Source organism: Chamaea fasciata, unplaced genomic scaffold (assembly GCF_029207755.1).
Source record: "Chamaea fasciata isolate MVZ Bird 193981 ecotype frontalis unplaced genomic scaffold, bChaFas1.0.hap1 SCAF_709, whole genome shotgun sequence".
NCBI lineage: Eukaryota > Metazoa > Chordata > Aves > Passeriformes > Sylviidae > Chamaea > Chamaea fasciata.
The window spans coordinates 30,513-48,520 of record NW_027094794.1 but is presented as its reverse complement, the minus strand read 5'-3'; the positions used below and the strand labels follow the sequence as shown (position 1 = coordinate 48,520).

Sequence of the window (18,008 nt, the reverse complement as noted above, 5' to 3'; positions counted from 1 at the left end):
TCACCTGGGACCCCAAAAATCATCTCGGGGACCCCAAAAACTGACCTGGGACCCCAAAAACTCACCTGGGGCCCCAAAAATCACCTCGGGGACCCCAAAAAATCACCTGGGACCCCAAAAACTGACCTGGGACCCCCAAAATCACCTGGGACCCCAAAATCCGCCCCGGGGACCCCAAAATCCTCCCCGGGGACCCCAAAATCCTCCCTGGGGACCCCAAAATCCTCCCCGGGGACCCCAAAATCCTCCCTGGGGACCCCAAAATCCTCCCCGGGGACCCCAAAATCCGCCCTGGGGACCCCAAAATCCTCCCCGGGGACCCCAAAATCCTCCCCGGGGACCCCAAAAATCCTCCCCGGGGACCCCCAAACCCCTTCAGGCCCCCCCGTGCCTCAGTTTCCCCAGCCCCAGCCGGAATTTGGGGGGCTCCAAAGCTCTGGGGGGGGTTTTGGAGATCGGGATTTTTTGGGGGAGGGGCCCGGGGGGGGTTTTGGGGACCCCCCCCGACCCCCAAATTTTTGTGTCTCCCCCTCGCCAGGGCCCTGGAGCTGGAGCTGGGGCTGGATTTCGGGCCCGAGGGGGAATTCTCCTACCTGTACAACCAGTGCTGGGAGCTGGCCACCAGCGAGTCCGTGCCGGGGAGGGGGCTTGGGGGGGCTTTGGGGGGTCCTGGGGAGGATTTTGGGGGAGATTTGGGGGATTTTGGAGGGGTCCTGGGGAGGATTTTGGGGGAGATTTGGGGATTTTGGAGGGATCTGGGGAGGTTTGGGGGGGAATTTGGGGATTTTGGGGGGATTTTGGAGGTTTTGGGGAGGATTTGGGGAGAGATTTGGGGGATTTTGGGGAGGGTTTGAAGGTCCTGGAGAGGTTTGGGGGGGAATTTGGGGATTTTGGGGGATTTTGGAGGTTTTGGGGGAGATTTGGGGGATTTTGGGGAGGGTTTGAAGGTCCTGGAGAGGTTTGGGGGGGAATTTGGGGATTTTGGGGGATTTTGGAGGTTTTGGGGGAGATTTGGGGGATTTTGGGGAGGGTTTGAAGGTCCTGGACAGGTTTGGGGGGAATTTTGGGATTTTGGGGGATTTTGGAGGTTTTTGGGGAGGATTTGGGGAGAGATTTGGGGGATTTTGGGGAGGGTTTGAAGGTCCTGGACAGGTTTGGGGGGGAATTTGGGGATTTTGGGGGGATTTTGGAGGTTTTTGGGGAGGATTTGGGGGAATTTTTGGGGATTTGGGGGAGGATTTGGGGAGAGATTTGGGGGATTTTGGGGGGGATTTGGGGTTTGGGGGTTTGAGGATTTGGGGGATGATTTGGGAAGGATTTGAGGATTTTGGGGGGGGGTCCTGAGGGGATTTTTGGGGTGTTTGAGCCCCCCTGACCCCCCGAATTTCCCCCCCCAGGTACCTGTACCGGCTCTGCCCCTTCCAGCGCGTCACCCAGAGACCCAAGAACGGCGGCGCCGAGACCAACCTGGGGTCAGGGCACCCCAAAACCACCCAAAACACCCCAAAACACCCCAAAATCACCCCAAAACACCCCAAAACACCCCAAAATCACCCCAAAATTACCCCAAAATACCACCCAACCCCCCCAATTACCCCTGGGGGACCCAAAAATCATCCCGGGGACCCCCAAAAAAAACGCCCAAAACATCCCAAATCACCCCGAAATACCCCTGGGGAACCCAAAACTCATCCGGGGGACCCCAAAATATCCCCAAAACGCCCCAAAATGCTCCTGGGGACCTGAAAAATCATCCTGGGACCCCCCCAAAAACAACCCCAAATCCCCCCCAGGGAACCCCAAAAAAACCCCAAAAACCTCCTGGAGAACCCTCAAAAAATCCCCCCGGGCTCCCCAAAACTACCCCAGGGGAGCCCAAACCGCCCCTGGGGACACTTGGGGACAGCGCCAGGTGTCACCTGACCCCCCCCAGGTGTCACCTGGTGTCACCTGACCCCTCCCCCGGCCCCTTCCCGCAGGGTTTGGGGCTCGTGGGCGGGGCCCGAAGGTGACAAATTCGGAGCCCAGAAATACGAGGGCGGCACCGGCTGCTGGCAGGGACCCAACAGGGCCACCACCGTGAGTGTCACCTGTCACCTGGGTGTCACCTGTCACCATCTGTGTCACCTGTGTGTGTCACCTGTCACCTCCTGTGTGTCACCTTCTCTATCACCTGCGTCACCTGTTCGTCACCTGTGTCACCCGTCTCCTGTGTGTCACCTCCTCTGTCACCTGTGTGTCACCTGTGTGTCACCTCCATGTCATTAATGTCACCCGTGTGTCACCTTCTCTGTCACCTGTGTCCTGTGTGTCACCTGTGTCACCTCCGTGTCGTTAATGTCACCTGTGTGAGTTCAGTGTCACCTGTGTCACCTGTCACCTGCGTGTCCCTGTGCCCAGGTGTGGCTCAGGTGTGTCTGGGGTGGCTCAGGTGTGTCTGGGGGTGGCTCAGGTGCGGCTCAGGTGTGTCTGGGGTGGCTCAGGTGTGGCTCAGGTGTGTCTGGGGGTGGCTCAGGTGTGTCTGGGGTGGCTCAGGTGCGGCTCAGGTGTGTCTGGGGTGGCTCAGGTATGTCTGGGGTGGCTCAGGTGCGGCTCAGGTGTGTCTGGGGGTGGCTCAGGTGTGTCTGGGGGTGGCTCAGGTGTGTGGGGGTGGCTCAGGTGCGGCTCAGGTGTGTCTGGGGTGGCTCAGGTGTGTCTGGGGGTGGCTCAGGTGTGTCTGGGGGTGGCTCAGGTGTGTCTGGGGTGGCTCAGGTGCGGCTTCAGGTGTGTCTGGGGGTGGCTCAGGTGTGTCTGGGGTGGCTCAGGTGTGTCTGGGGGTGGCTCAGGTGTGGCTCAGGTGTGTCTGGGGTGGCTCAGGTGTGGCTCAGGTGTGTCTGGGGTGGCTCAGGTGTGTCTGGGGTGGCTCAGGTGCGGCTCAGGTGTGTCTGGGGTGGCTCAGGTGTGTCTGGGGTGGCTCAGGTGTGGCTCAGGTGTGTCTGGGGTGGCTCAGGTGTGGCTCAGGTGTGTCTGGGGTGGCTCAGGTGTGTCTGGGGTGGCTCAGGTGTGTCTGGGGTGGCTCAGGTGTGTCTGGGGTGGCTCAGGTGTGGCTCAGGTGTGTCTGGGGTGGCTCAGGTGTGTCTGGGGTGGCTCAGGTGTGGCTCAGGTGTGTCTGGGGTGGCTCAGGTGCGGCTCAGGTGTGTCTGGGGTGGCTCAGGTGTGTCTGGGGGTGGCTCAGGTGTGGCTCAGGTGTGTCTGGGGTGGCTCAGGTGCGGCTCAGGTGTGTCTGGGGTGGCTCAGGTGTGGCTCAGGTGTGTCAGCCCGTGTCCCCCGCGTGTCCCCAGGTGCGGCTCAGGTGCGGCGCGGACACGTCGGTGACGGCGGCGGCGGAGCCGAGTCGCTGCGAGTACCTGCTGGAGCTGGAGACGCCTGCGGCCTGCAGGGAGCCCCCACCTGTGCACGAGGAGCACGACGAGCTCTGAGCCCCAAAAACGCCCCCAAAACAGCCCCAAAAATGGCCTGAAATAGCCCCAAAATATCCCAAAAATATCCCCAAAATATCCCAAAATGACGCCGAAAATATCCCCAAAACAGCCCAAAAATGGCCTGAAAATAGCCCCAAAATATCCCCAAAAATGGCCTGAAAATATCCCCAAAATATCCCCAAAAACATCCCCAAAATATCCCAAAATGACCCCGAAAATATCCCCAAAACAGCCCAAAAATGGCCTGAAAATAGCCCCAAAATATCCCCAAAAACATCCCAAAAATGTCCTGAAAATATCCCCAAAATATCCCAAAACATCCCAAAATCACCCCGAAAACATCCCCAAAACATCCCCCAAAACATCCCCCAAAAAACAGTGCAAAAATGTCCTGAAAATATCCCCAAATGACCCCGAAAACATCCCCAAAACATTCCACAGATACCTGAAAAATATTCCCAAAATATCCAAAAATATCCCCAAAACCAGTTCAGGAATCCCCCCAAATTCCCCCCAAAAAAATCCCTCGAAACCTCCCAAAAAATCCCCCAAAATCCTCCAAAATCCCCCCAAAACCTCCCAAAAATCCCCCCAAATCCTCCCCGAAAAAGGCCCCCAAAACCCCCCGATCGCAATTTAAAAACAAAAATAAAAACTTTAATTTGGGAGTACAAATCGCGGAGGGAAGGGTCAGAGCTCGTCCCGGCGGGGTTGGGAATTCCGGGACGGGAATTCCCGGTTTTCGGGGGCTCCGGCGGCGTCTCGGTGTCGCTGACGTAGCCGGGGTCGCCGGTGTAGTGGGTGGGGAAGAGCAGCAGCGGCTCCGCCGAAAACGCCTCCAGGTCCCGCCGGGAAAAGTGCCGGGAATACTCGGGGCTGAGGGGAGAGAAAATGGGGTGGAAACCGGGGGAAATTGGGAAAAAAATGGGGGAAATTGGGAATAAAGGGGTGAGAGAGGGGGGAAAAAAATGGGGGAAATGGAGGAGGAATAAGGGGAAAACGCCTCCAGATCCCAGCGGGAAAAGTGCTGGAAGCCGCCATTCCCGATCCCACAAATCCCCCCGCCCCGCACCTGGGGTGCCGGTGGAACACGAGGGGCAGGAACTCAAATCCCACAAATCCCACAATTCCCACAGATCCCACAATTCCCACATTCCCACAATCCCCCCGCCCCGCACCTGGGGTGCCGGTGGAACACGAGGGGCAGGAACTCAAATCCCACAAATCCCACAATTCCCACAATCCCCCCGCCCCGCACCTGGGGTGCCGGTGGAACACGAGGGGCAGGAACTCAAATCCCACAAATCCCACAGTTCCCACAATTCCCACAGATCCCACAATCCCACAAATCCCACAATTCCCACAATCCCACAATTCCCACAATCCCCCCGCCCCGCACCTGGGGTGCCGGTGGAACACGAGGGGCAGGAACTCAAATCCCACAGATCCCACAATTCCCACAATTCCCACAATTCCCACATTCCCACAATCCCCCCGCCCCGCACCTGGGGTGCCGGTGGAACACAAGGGGCAGGAACTCAAATCCCACAAATCCCACAAATCCCACAATTCCCACAATCCCCCCGTCCCGCACCTGGGGTGCCGGTGGAACACGAGGGGCAGGAACTCAAATCCCACAATTCCCACAAATCCCACAATTCCCACAATTCCCACAATCCCCCCGCCCCACACCTGGGGTGCCGGTGGAACACGAGGGGCAGGAACTCAAATCCCACAAATCCCACAATTCCCACAATCCCCCCGCCCCGCACCTGGGGTGCCGGTCGAACATGAGGGGCAGGAACTCGTCCACGGGGATCATTTTCCCCAGCGGTTCGGCCGCCAGCAGTTTCCGGGCGCCGCGCAGCGACAGAGCGTAGCCCAGGCTCCAGTAGGAGTAGCCGGGCCGGAGGACGTGGCGCACGCCGGGAACGCCGCGCTCCGAACGCTCCGGCTCCAAACGCTTCCGGCCCAGGTAGCTGCCGACAGCGGGGTCACAGGGGTCACGGGGGTCACGGGGTCAGAGGAGTCAGCGGGGTCATTGGGATCAATGGGGTCAGTGGGGTCAGTGGGGTCATTGGGGTCAATGGGGTCATTGGGATCAATGGGGTCAGTGGGGTCAGTGGGGTCATTGGGATCAATGGGGTCAGCGGGGTCAGTGGGGTCAATGGGGTCATTGGGGTCAGTGGGGTCAATGGGATCAATGGAACCAATGGGATCAATGGGGTCAATGGGATCAGTGGGATCAATGGGGTCATTGGGGTCAGTGGGGTCATTGGGGTCAGTGGGGTCAATGGGGTCAGTGGGGTCAATGGGGTCACTGGGGTCAATGGGGTCAATGGGGTCAATGGGATCAATGGGACCAAGGGGGTCAATGGGATCAATGGGGTCAATGGGGTCAGAGACCAATGGGGTCAATGGGGTCAGTGGGGTCAATGGGGTCAATGGGGTCAGAGACCAATGGGGTCAATGGGGTCAGAGACCAATGGGGTCAGTGGGGTCATTGGGGTCAGTGGGGTCAATGGGGTCAGTGGGGTCAGTGGGGTCAGCGGGGTCAGTGGGGTCAATGGGGTCAGTGGGGTCAGTGGGGTCAGCGGGGTCAGTGGGGTCAGTGGGGTCAGCGGGGTCAGTGGGGTCAGTGGGGTCAATGGGGTCATTGGGGTCAATGGGGTCAGTGGGGTCAGTGGGGTCATTGGGGTCAATGGGGTCAGCGGGGTCAATGGGGTCAGTGGGGTCAGCGGGGTCACTGGGCTCCGTGGGATCCAGGCCGTCTCAGGGGATGGGAATCAGTGGGGTGAGGATGAAGACGAGGCGAGGATTGAGAGGAGGATGACGGGGAGGAAGGCTCAGACGCGGTCCCGGGGGATTGGGACGAGGATGAGGATGGTGAGGAGGATGGTGAGGAGGGGGAGGAAGGCTCAGACGTGTTCCCGGGGGATTGGGACGAGGATGAGGATGGTGAGGAGGATGGTGAGGAGGGGGAGGAAGGCTCAGACGCGGTCCCGGGGGATTGGGACGAGGATGAGGATGGTGAGGACGGGGAGGAAGGCTCACATGAGGTCCCAGTCGACGGCGGCCTCCTCCAGCTGCTCCATCAGCTCGGTGAGGCGGCTGCGGAAGAAAACCTCGAAGCGCAGATCGTCCTCGAACACCAGCGAGCGGCCCAGGCCCCGCGCCGCGATCTGGGGACGCCGGGATTGGCCGCGGACCCGGGAATCCCCCTCGGATCATCCCGAAAATCCCCGGATTCCCGAACTTCCCGCTCCGCGCCTCCCGTCAGACGCGGAAGCAGCGGCTCCGTCCCACCCTCGGGAATCCCTTGAATCCCCCTGCATTCCCTGACTCCAAACTCTCCCTCCCCCTCCACCACCCAGATCCCCCAAATTCCCAAATTCCCACCCCAAATTCCCAAAAACTCCCAAATCTTCCCATTCCTCACTTCCTGCCAGACCCAGAAGTGGCTGAGGAAGCAGCGGCTCCTTCGGAATTCCTAAATCTCCCCAAAACCCCAGACCTCCTGAACCCTCCAGATCCTTCCGGACCCCCCAAATTCCCAAACTCCCATCCCCAAATTCCCAAAAATTCCCCCAAAATTCCCCCAAATTCCCAAATTTTCCCCTTCCTCACCTCCTGCCAGACCCGGAAGTGGCTGAGGAAGCAGCCCACCTCCCCCGGGGTCAGGGGTCTCCCGTGGAAAGGATCCCGATATCCCGGCAGCATCCGCACCCCCAGCGCCTCCACCTGGCTGCTGTTCAGGGCCCTGCCCCGCCCAGAACGTTCCCGAGTGAGGGAATTCCCAGGGAATTTTTGGGAATTTTTGGAGGGGGGGGGGAGGGGGAATCTCTCACCGGCCGTCCACGGCCTCCACCAGTTTGGGGGAGATTCCCAGTTCCTGCAGCGTCCGCAGCATCCGCGCCCGGCGGTCGGAGCGGCGCCGGAGGTTGATCAGGAACACCTGGGGAACGGGGGAAATCCCGGGAAATGGGGAAATGTGGGGGGGGGAAATGGGAATTCTGGGAGGAAATGGGGGAAATTCTGGGAGGAAATGGGGGGATTTGGGGAGAAGTCACCCAAAATCCAGGGGGAAATGGGGGAATTTTGGGGGGAAATGGGAATTCTGGGAGGAAATGGGGGAAATCCAGGGGAAATGGGGGAATTCTGGGAGGAAATGAGGAAATTCTGGGAGGAAATGGGGGGATTTGGGGAGAATTCACCCAAAATCCAGGGGGAAATGGGGGAATTTTGGGGGGGAAATGGGAATTCTGGGAGGAAATGGGAGAAATCCAGGGGAAATGGGGAAATTTGGGAGGAAATGAGGAAATTCTGGGAGGAAATGGGGGGATTTGGGGGGAATTCACCCCAAAATCCAGGGGAAATGGGGGAATTTTGGGGGGGAAATGGGAATTCTGGGAGGAAATGGGGGAAATCCAGGGGAAATGGGGAAATTCTGGGAGGAAATGGGGAAATTTGGGAGGAAATGGGGAAATGTGAGGTGAATTCACCCAAAATCCAGGAAAAATGGAAACATCTACCTAAAACCCAGGGGGGAAATGGGGAAATCTGGGGGGAATTCACCCCAAAATTGAGGAAAAATGGGGAAATCTGGGAGGAAATCGGGGAGAAAATGAGGGAAATCCAGGGGGAAATGGGGAAATTTGGGAGGAAATGGGGAAATGTGGGGGGAATTCACCCAAAATCCAGGAAAAAATGGGGAAATCCGCCCCAAATCCAGGGGAAAAGGGTGGAAACATCCCCAAAGCTCCAGAAATGGGGCAGAAAAATCACCAAAAAATCCAGAACGAAACGGGGAACAAAGGCAGGAAATTCCCAGGGAAAGGCTCGGACCTCATCGAATCCCAGCTTGTCCAGGACCTTGGGAGGGACCCACACGTGAGGGGAGGGCTCGGCCGGAGGGAGCTTCACTGTGGGAACGGGAGAATCCCGTGGGCATCGGCCCCAAATCCCACGGGAAACAATCCCGGACCCCACGGGAATCAATCCCAAAGGAATCAGCCCCAAATCCCACGGGAAACAATCCCAAATCCCACGGGAAACAATCCCGGACCCCACGGGAATGAGCCCCACAGGAATCAGCCCCAAATCCCACGGGAATCAGCCCCAAATCCCACGGGAATCAATCCCAAATCCCACGGGAATCAATCCCAAATCCCACGGGAATCAATCCCAAATCCCACGGGAATCAATCCCAAATCCCACGGGAAACAATCCCAAATCCCATGGGAAACAATCCCAAATCCCACGGGAAACAATCCCAAATCCCACGGGAAACAATCCCAAATCCCACGGGAAACAATCCCGGATCCCACGGGAATGAGCCCCCAGATCCCAACGGAATCAATCCCAAATCCCAAAGGAATCCGCCCCAGATCCCAGAGGAACGTTTCCCAATTCCCAATCCCAGCAGTTCCCACCCCAGGATCCTCCTCCCCCCCCAGGATCCCGAAGCCCTGGATCCCTCGGGACGATCCCAAGGCCTCAGATCCCCTGGGATCCACCCCTCCCCCATAATCCTGAGGCCCGAGATCCCTCAGGACGATCCCAAAGCCCTGGAATCCCTTCGGGATCCTTCTCTCCCCCAGAATCCCGAGGCTCCGGATCTCTTGGGATCCACTGGGATCAGTCCCCCCCTCCAGAATCCCAAAGCCCTGGATCCCTCCGGATCCACTGGGATCCTCTGGGATCCTTCTCTCCCCCCCAGTCCGAGGCCCTGAGGTGATCCCGAGGCCCCGGCGCCGTCGGGATCCGTCGGGATCCGTCGGGATCCGTCGGGATCTCACCCATGATCTCCAGCTGGACGTGCAGGAAGTTCTCGGCCTCGTCCCGCAGGGAGCTCTGGGAGCGCAGCGGCACCGGCAGGAAGCCGAACTGCTCCCGGTTGCTGACGAACATCTGCACGCCTGGAACGTCGGGAACGTCGGGAACGTCGGGAACGTCGGGATTAGGATCGGGATCAGGGACGGGAACGGCGCCGGCAGGCACACACACTGCTCCCGGTTGGGATCCCTGCCCAATCCCAACCCAACTGAACCCATCCCAAGGCAAGCGATCCCGATCCCAACCCAACTCCAGCCCGATCCCATCCCGATCCCAACCCAACTCCAGCCCGATCCCAACCCAACTCCAGCCCGATCCCATCCCAACTCCAGCCCGATCCCAACCCGATCCCAACCCAACTCCAGCCCGATCCCAACCCGATTCCAACCCAACTCCAGCCCGATCCCAACCCGATTCCAACCCAACTCCAGCCCGATCCCAACCCAACTCCAGCCCGATCCCAACCCGATCCCAACCCAACTCCAGCCCGATCCCAACCCAACTCCAGCCCGATCCCAACCCGATCCCAACCCAACTCCAGCCCGATCCCATCCCGATCCCAACCCAACTCCATCCCGATCCCAACCCAACTCCAGCCCGATCCCATCCCGATCCCAACCCAACTCCATCCCGATCCCAACCCAACTCCATCCCGATCCCAACCCAACTCCAGCCCGATCCCATCCCGATCCCAACCCAACTCCAGCCCGATCCCAACCCAACTCCAGCCCGATCCCATCCCGATCCCAAGGACGCCATCCCGGCGCGTACCGGCGTGCCGGCAGGCGGCGGCGAAGACGATGATGTCGTCGAAGGCGCCGGCGTAGCCGGGCGGGGGCGGGTGGAAGGCCAAGCTCCGCGAGCGCTCCCGGCGCAGATCCAGCAGGAACGTGGAGTGAACCATCGGCACCGCGAAGCAGCCGCGGCGCTCCCGGCGCCGGATCGGCAGGTAGGCGGGCGTGCGGCGGTAATAGCCCTGGGAACGGCCAATGGGAATGTGGGAACGGCCAATGGGAATGGGAATGGCCATTGGGAATGGGGAATGGCCAATGGGAATGGGGCATGGCCACTGGGAATGGGGAATGGCCATTGGGAATGAGGAATGGCCACTGGGAATGGGGGATGGCCACTGGGAATGGGGAATGACCACTGGGAATGGGGAATGGCCATTGGGAATGGCCATTGGGAATGGGGAATGGCCATTGGGAATGGCCATTGGGAATGGGGAATGGCCACTGGGAATGGGGAATGGCCACTGGGAATGGGGAATGGCCATTGGGAATGGGGAATGGCCAATGGGAATGGGGAATGAGCATTGGGAATGGGGAATGGCCACTGGGAATGGGGAATGGCCACTGGGAATGGGGAATGGCCATTGGGAATGGGGAATGGCCACTGGGAATGGGGAATGGCCACTGGGAATGGGGAATGGCCAATGGGAATGGGGAATGAGCATTGGGAATGGGGAATGGCCATTGGGAATGGGGAATGACCATTGGGAATGGGGAATGGCCACTGGGAATGGGGAATGGCCAATGGGAATGGGGAATGAGCATTGGGAATGGGGAATGGCCACTGGGAATGGGGAATGGCCACTGGGACTATGAGAATGACCACTGGGAATGGGGAATGGCCACTGGGAATGGGGAATGGCCAATGGGAATGGGGAATGGCCACTGGGAATGGGGAATGGCCATTGGGAATGGGGGAATGGCCATTGGGAATGGGGGATGATCATTGGGAATGTGGGAATGGCCACCGGGAATGGGGAATGGCCACTGGGAATGGGGGATGATCATTGGGAATGGGGAATGGCCACTGGGAATGGGGAATGGCCACTGGGAATGGGGAATGGCCACTGGGAATGGGGGATGATCATTGGGAATGGGGAATGGCCATTGGGAATGGGGAATGGCCATTGGGAATGGGGAATGGCCACTGGGAATGGGGAATGGCCATTGGGAATGGGGAATGGCCATTGGGAATGGGGAATGGCCATTGGGAATGGGGAATGGCCATTGGGAATGGGGAATGAGCATTGGGAATGGGGAATGGCCATTGGGAATGGGGAATGGCCACTGGGAATGGGGAATGGCCATTGGGAATGGGGAATGGCCACTGGGAATGGGGAATGGCCACTGGGAATGGGGAATGAGCATTGGGAATGTGGGAATGGCCACTGGGAATGGGGAATGGCCATTGGGAATGGGGAATGGCCACTGGGAATGGGGAATGGCCACTGGGAATGGGGAATGGCCACTGGGAATGGGGAATGGCCATTGGGAATGTGGGAATGGCCACTGGGAATGGGGAATGGCCATTGGGAATGGGGAATGGCCATTGGGAATGGGGAATGGCCACTGGGAATGGGGAATGGCCATTGGGAATGGGGAATGACCATTGGGAATGGGGAATGGCCATTGGGAATGGGGAATGAGCATTGGGAATGGGGAATGGCCATTGGGAATGCTACACTCTCACCTGTGCCACACCCACCTGCACCGCACCCTCACCTGGGGGGTGATGCCGCACCAGAAGTTGGAGTAGGCGGCGCGCGAGTCGAGCATCGGGGCCACCACCGTTCTGTTCTCGGCCACCAGCACGGCCAGCGTGTCCGGGTTCACCAGGACATTGTCTGCGTCCAGGAACTGGGGACGGGGACACACCTGGGTCACACCTGGGACACACCTGGGTCACACCTGGGACACCTGGGGCACACCTGGGACACCTGGGGCACACCTGGGGCACCTGGGGCACACCTGGGTCACACCTGGGGCACACCTGGGACACCTGGGGCACACCTGGGTCACACCTGGGTTACACCTGGGGCACCTGAGGCACACCTGGGTCACACCTGGGACACCTGGGTCACACCTGGGGCACACCTGGGACACCTGGGGCACACCTGGGTCACACCTGGGACACCTGGGTCACACCTGGGGCACACCTGGGTTACACCTGGGACACCTGGGGCACACCTGGGTCACACCTGGGTCACCTGTGTCACACCTGGGTCACACCTGTGTCACCTGGGGCACACCTGGGTCACACCTGGGACACCTGGGGCACACCTGGGTCACACCTGGGTCACCTGGGGCACACCTGGGTCACACGTGTCACACCTGGGTTACACCTGGAACACCTGGGGCACACCTGGGGCACACCTGGGTCACACTTGGGACACCTGGGGCACACCTGGGTCACACCTGGGTCACACGTGTCACAGCTGGGTCACACCTGTGTCACCTGGGGCACACCTGGGGCACACCTGGGGCACCTCAGGGCCCCCTCCCCACATTCAGGACACGCCCAAATTCCGACCCAGCTACGCCCAGCCCTGCGTGTCCCCAGTGTCCCCTCTTGGGGGGGGGGCGGCTTTCCCCTCCCACCCCGGGTTTCAATGACCCTTGGGGACCCCCGGGGACCCCTCCCCTAATTCGGGGACCCCTCCCCAGCTGGGGGCGCCCCCCCGTACCAGCAGGTAATCGGCCCACATGGCCCGGGCGGCCTCCAGGGCCTCCTGGCGCAGCCTCATCACGTGCTCGTACCGGCCGGGGCTCCAGTGCTTGGGACCCTCCTCGTCGGGGAACGACCTGGGGGTGGGGAGGGGGATGCCTCAGACACCCCGAAACTCCCGGGGAGACCCCCGCAAAGGCGTAGGGACGCCCCACAGAACGTGGGGACCCACGGGGACCCCGAAAAATCCCCGCAAAGGCGTAGGGACGCCCCACAGAACGTGGGGACCCACGGGGACCCCGAAAAATCCCCGCAAAGGCGTAGGGACGCCCCACAGAACGTGGGGACCCACGGGGACCCCGAAAAATCCCCGCAAAGGCGTAGGGACGCCCCACAGAACGTGGGGACCCACGGGGATCCCGAAAAATCCCCGCAAAGGCGTAGGGACGCCCCACAGAACGTGCGGACCCACGGGGACCCCGAAAAATCCCCCCCCGCCCCAAATTTCTCCCCGATGGCCTCCAAATCCTCCCCCTAAGACACCCCAAAAATCCCCCCAGGACCCCCAAAACACCCCCAGGACCCCCAAAACACCCCCAGGACCCCCAAAATACCCCCAGGACCCCCAAAACACCCCCAGGACCCCCAAAACACCCCCAGGACCCCCAAAATACCCCCAGGACCCCCAAAATACCCCCAGGACCCCCCCAAATCCCCCACGATCCCCCAAATCCCCCCCAGGACCCCCCGAAACGTGTCCCTGATGCCCCCAGCCCCACCTGGGCTCCTCCTGGTGCCTCCAGAGCACGCGGTGGTAGCGGCCCCGCACCCGGCCCAGCCACTCGGCCAGCAGCGCCGAGGTGTTGTCCACGCTGTGGTCAACGGCCACCCTGAGGGGACAGCAGTGTCACTCGAGGGTCACGTGGGGTCACGCGGGGGTCACAGAGGGTGACACGGGGTCATACAGGGGTGTGGCACACAGGGGACAGAGTCACACGCACAGGACAGTGTCACACACACACAGGACAGTGTCACACACACACAGTGTCACACACACACACAGTGTCACACACACACAGGACAGTGTCACACACACAGGACAGTGTCACACACACAGGACAGTGTCACACACACACACAGTGTCACACACACAGGACAGTGACACACACACACAGTGTCACACACACACACAGTGTCACACACACACACAGTGTCACACGCACACAGGACAGTGTCACACACACAGGACAGTGTCACACACACAGGACAGTGTCACACACACACACAGTGTCACACGCACAGGACAGTGTCACACACACACACACAGTGTCACACACACACACAGTGTCACACGCACACAGGACAGTGTCACACACACAGGACAGTGTCACACACACAGGACAGTGTCACACACACAGGACAGTGTCACACACACACACAGTGTCACACACACAGGACAGTGACACACACACACAGTGTCACACACACACACAGTGTCACACACACACACAGTGTCACACGCACACAGGACAGTGTCACACACACAGGACAGTGTCACACACACACACAGTGTCACACACACACAGGACAGTGTCACACGCACAGGACAGTGTCACACACACACACAGTGTCACACACACAGGACAGTGACACACACACAGTGTCACACACACACACAGTGTCACACACACACAGGACAGTGTCACACACACAGGACAGTGTCACACACACACACACACAGTGTCACACACACACAGTGTCACACACAGAGGACAGTGTCACACACACAGGACAGTGTCACACACACACAGGACAGTGTCACACACACACAGGACAGTGTCACACACACAGGACAGTGTCACACACACACAGGACAGTGTCACACGCACACAGGACAGTGTCACACACACACAGGACAGTGTCACACACACACAGGACAGTGTCACACACACACACAGTGTCACACACACACAGGGTCAGTGTCACACGCACACAGGACAGTGACACACACGCACAGGACAGTGTCACACACACACAGGACAGTGTCACAGAGGACAGTGTCACACACACACACAGTGTCACACACACACAGGACAGTGTCACACACAGAGGACAGTGTCACACACACACACAGTGTCACACACACACAGGGTCAGTGTCACACGCACACAGGACAGTGTCACACACACAGGACAGTGTCACACACACACAGGACAGTGTCACACACACAGGACAGTGTCACACACACAGGACAGTGTCACACAGGGACAGTGTCACACACAAACACAGTGTCACACACACACAGGACAGTGTCACACACACACAGTGTCACACACACACACAGTGTCACACACACACAGAGTGTCACACGCACACATAGTGTCACACACACACACAGTGTCACACACGCACAGGACAGTGACACACAGGGCCAGTGTCACACACAAACACACAGAAGTGTCCACGCTGCGGTCAACGGCCACCCTGAGGGGACAGCAATGTCACACGCGTGTCACACAGGGGTGGGACACACAGTGACAGCGTCACACACGCAGAGCCCCTCCCGAGTGTGCCCCACACTCCCCTCACTCACACACGTCCCACTCGTGTCCCCACTGTCCCCGCTGTCCCCGGTGTCCCCGGTGTCCCCGGTGTCCCCGGTGTCCCCGGTGTCCCCGCTGTCCCCAGTGTCCCCGGTGTCCCCGGTGTCCCCGGTGTCCCCGCACCCACCACAGCGCCATCCTGTCCTTGGGGTGCCGCAGCCTCTCGAGCCCCCCCAGCACCAGCGGCAGCGCGTGGGCCGCGTTCCGCGCCAGCAGCGCCACGGCCACTCGGGGCGGCCGCAGCGGCGACTCCGGGTTCCAGCGCTCCTCGGGGAAATAAGCGGCGGCCGGGCCGGGCCCGAGGCTCAGGCGGGAGCGGCCGGAGGAGCCGCCCGGAGCCCGGCCCGGCCCCGCCGGCAGCAGCAGCAGCAGCGGCAGCAGCAGCGGCCACGGCCGCGCCGCCATCTTGGGGCGCCCCTCAGCTCAGGCCACGCCCTTCTCCCTCAAGCGGCCGGTTGTGGCCACGCCCCCCGCGCTCTCTGATTGGTCAAGGCGCGTTGCGGCCACGCCTATAAACGTGTTATGTGGGGGGAGCGGTGAAGCCGCGCGCCATGGGGTGGGCATTGAGTGTGGCCACGCCCATTAAAGCCAAATATGGGTGCGGCCGCTGTGAGGCCGCGCCCACTGCGTGCACATATATGGTGCTGCCGTGTGGCCACGCCCCCTTGTGGCCACGCCCCCTCCGCCCCCAGAGATGATTTTTTTTTTCTCCTCCTGAGAAGATTTTTCCTTTTTTCCGAAGATTTTTAAACCGGGAATTTTTTCTCCCTTTTTTTTTTTTTTTTTTTTTTTTTTCTTTCCCCCAAGGGTTTTTAGCCCCTCCCCGAAATTCCAAATGGGAATAAAGAGAAGGAAAAGGGGAAAACGGGGAGGGGGAAATGGGAAAAATGGGGGGGGAAAAAGAGGAAAAAACACGGGGAAAAGGGGGAATAAAAGATGGGAAAAGGGGGAAATGAGGGAAAAAAAGGGGGGGAAAGGGAGGAAATGTGAATAAAGGGGAAAAAAGAGGAGAAAAAAGGGAGAAAAAGGGGGGAAAGAGGGTGAAGGGGGTAAACAGAAATAAACGGGAATTAAGGAGAAAAAATGGGAATAAATGAGGGAAAAAGGAGAAAAAGTTAAAACAAAAAAGAGGGAAAGGTGGAAAATGAGGAGAAAGGGAGAAAAAAATAAGGGAAAGGGGGGAAAAAGGGAGGGGGAATTGGGGCAAAAGAGAAAGAAATGGGAACAAAAGAAAAAATGGGAATAAGGGAGAGAAAAGGGAGAAAACTCGGGGAAAACGGGGGGAAAGAGGGAAAAGGAGGAGAAAATCGGGAGGAAAAGGGAAAGAAATGGGAATAAAGGAGGAAAAACGGGGAAAAAACGGAAACAAACAGGAATCAAGGGGGGGGAAAAAGGAGGAAAAAAAGGAACAATTCGGAATATTTGGGAGGAGGGGGATGGGATGAGCGCAGGGCGGGGCCGCGGCCGCGGGAAAATTTTGGGATGAGGGGAATTCTTTTTATTTTTGGGGACGAGGGCGCGGCCTCGGAGGTCTGGGATGAAAAGCTCCGTCCGGCGGGAGCGATTCCCCGGGACGGCGGGAGCCGCTGGAATTTCCGCTCTGTGCCAGCCAAGAGCCGCTTTTCGCAGCCCATTTCCCTCCCAGTCCCTCCCAGTCCCTCCCAGTCCCTCCCAGTCCATCCCAGTCCCAAATTCCCGATTTTCCCATGGATCAAAAAGGGAAATTTTCGCATTCCCGCTGCCCTAAGGACCCAAAATCCGCTTTTTTCAGCCCATTTTCCTCCCTCCCAGTCCGTCCCAGTCCGTCCCAGTCCATCCCAGTCCCTCCCAGTTTATCTCAGTCCCTCCCAGTTTATCCCAGTCCATCCCAGTCCATCCCAGTCCCATCCCAGTCCCTCCCAGTTTATCCCAGTCCATCCCATTCCCTCCCAGTCCCTCCCAGTTCCATCCCAGTCCATCCCAGTCCATCCCAGTCCCTCCCAGTTTATCCCAGTCCCTCCCAGTCCCATCCCAGTCCATCCCAGTCCCTCCCAGTTTATCCCAGTCCATCCCAGTCCATCCCAGTCCCTCCCAGTTTATCCCAGTCCATCCCAGTCCCTCCCAGTCCCATCCCAGTCCATCCCAGTCCCTCCCAGTCCCTCCCAGTTTATCCCAGTCCCTCCCAGTCCCATCCCAGTCCATCCCAGTCCCCCCCAGTTTATCCCAGTCCCTCCCAGTCCATCCCAGTTTATCCCAGTCCGTCCCAGTCCCATCCCAGTCCATCCCAGTCCCCCCCAGTTTATCCCAGTCCCTCCCAGTCCATCCCAGTTTATCCCAGTCCGTCCCAGTCCCATCCCAGTCCATCCCAGTCCCTCCCAGTTTATCCCAGTCCGTCCCAGTCCCTCCCAGTCCCATCCCAGTCCATCCCAGTCCCTCCCAGTTTATCCCAGTCCGTCCCAGTCCCATCCCAGTCCATCCCATTCCCTCCCAGTCTCTCCCAATCCCATCCCAGTCCATCCCAGTCCATCCCAGTCCCTCCCAGTTTATCCCAGTCCCTCCCAGTCCCATCCCAGTCCATCCCAGTCCCATCCCAGTCCCTCCCAGTCCCTCCCAGTCCCATCCCAGTCCATCCCAGTCCCATCCCAGTCCGTCCCAGTCCCATCCCAGTCCATCC

The 18,008-nt window shown here is 59.4% G+C and overlaps 1 protein-coding gene across 1 annotated transcript; it reads right to left on the bottom strand.

Moving 5' to 3' along the window:
- Window positions 1-4,096: 4,096 nt before the first annotated feature.
- LOC136305849 (procollagen galactosyltransferase 1-like) lies at window positions 4,097-15,766 on the bottom strand. Its single transcript, XM_066209169.1, is given in 13 exon segments — window positions 4,097-4,204; window positions 4,207-4,337; window positions 5,234-5,440; window positions 6,516-6,643; window positions 7,089-7,221; window positions 7,310-7,416; window positions 8,307-8,383; window positions 9,260-9,379; window positions 10,068-10,272; window positions 11,810-11,944; window positions 12,772-12,889; window positions 13,532-13,642; window positions 15,483-15,766. Coding segments are annotated over 13 exon segments (1,803 nt in total). The 5' UTR covers window positions 15,761-15,766; the 3' UTR covers window positions 4,097-4,151.
- Window positions 15,767-18,008: the final 2,242 nt, after the last annotated feature.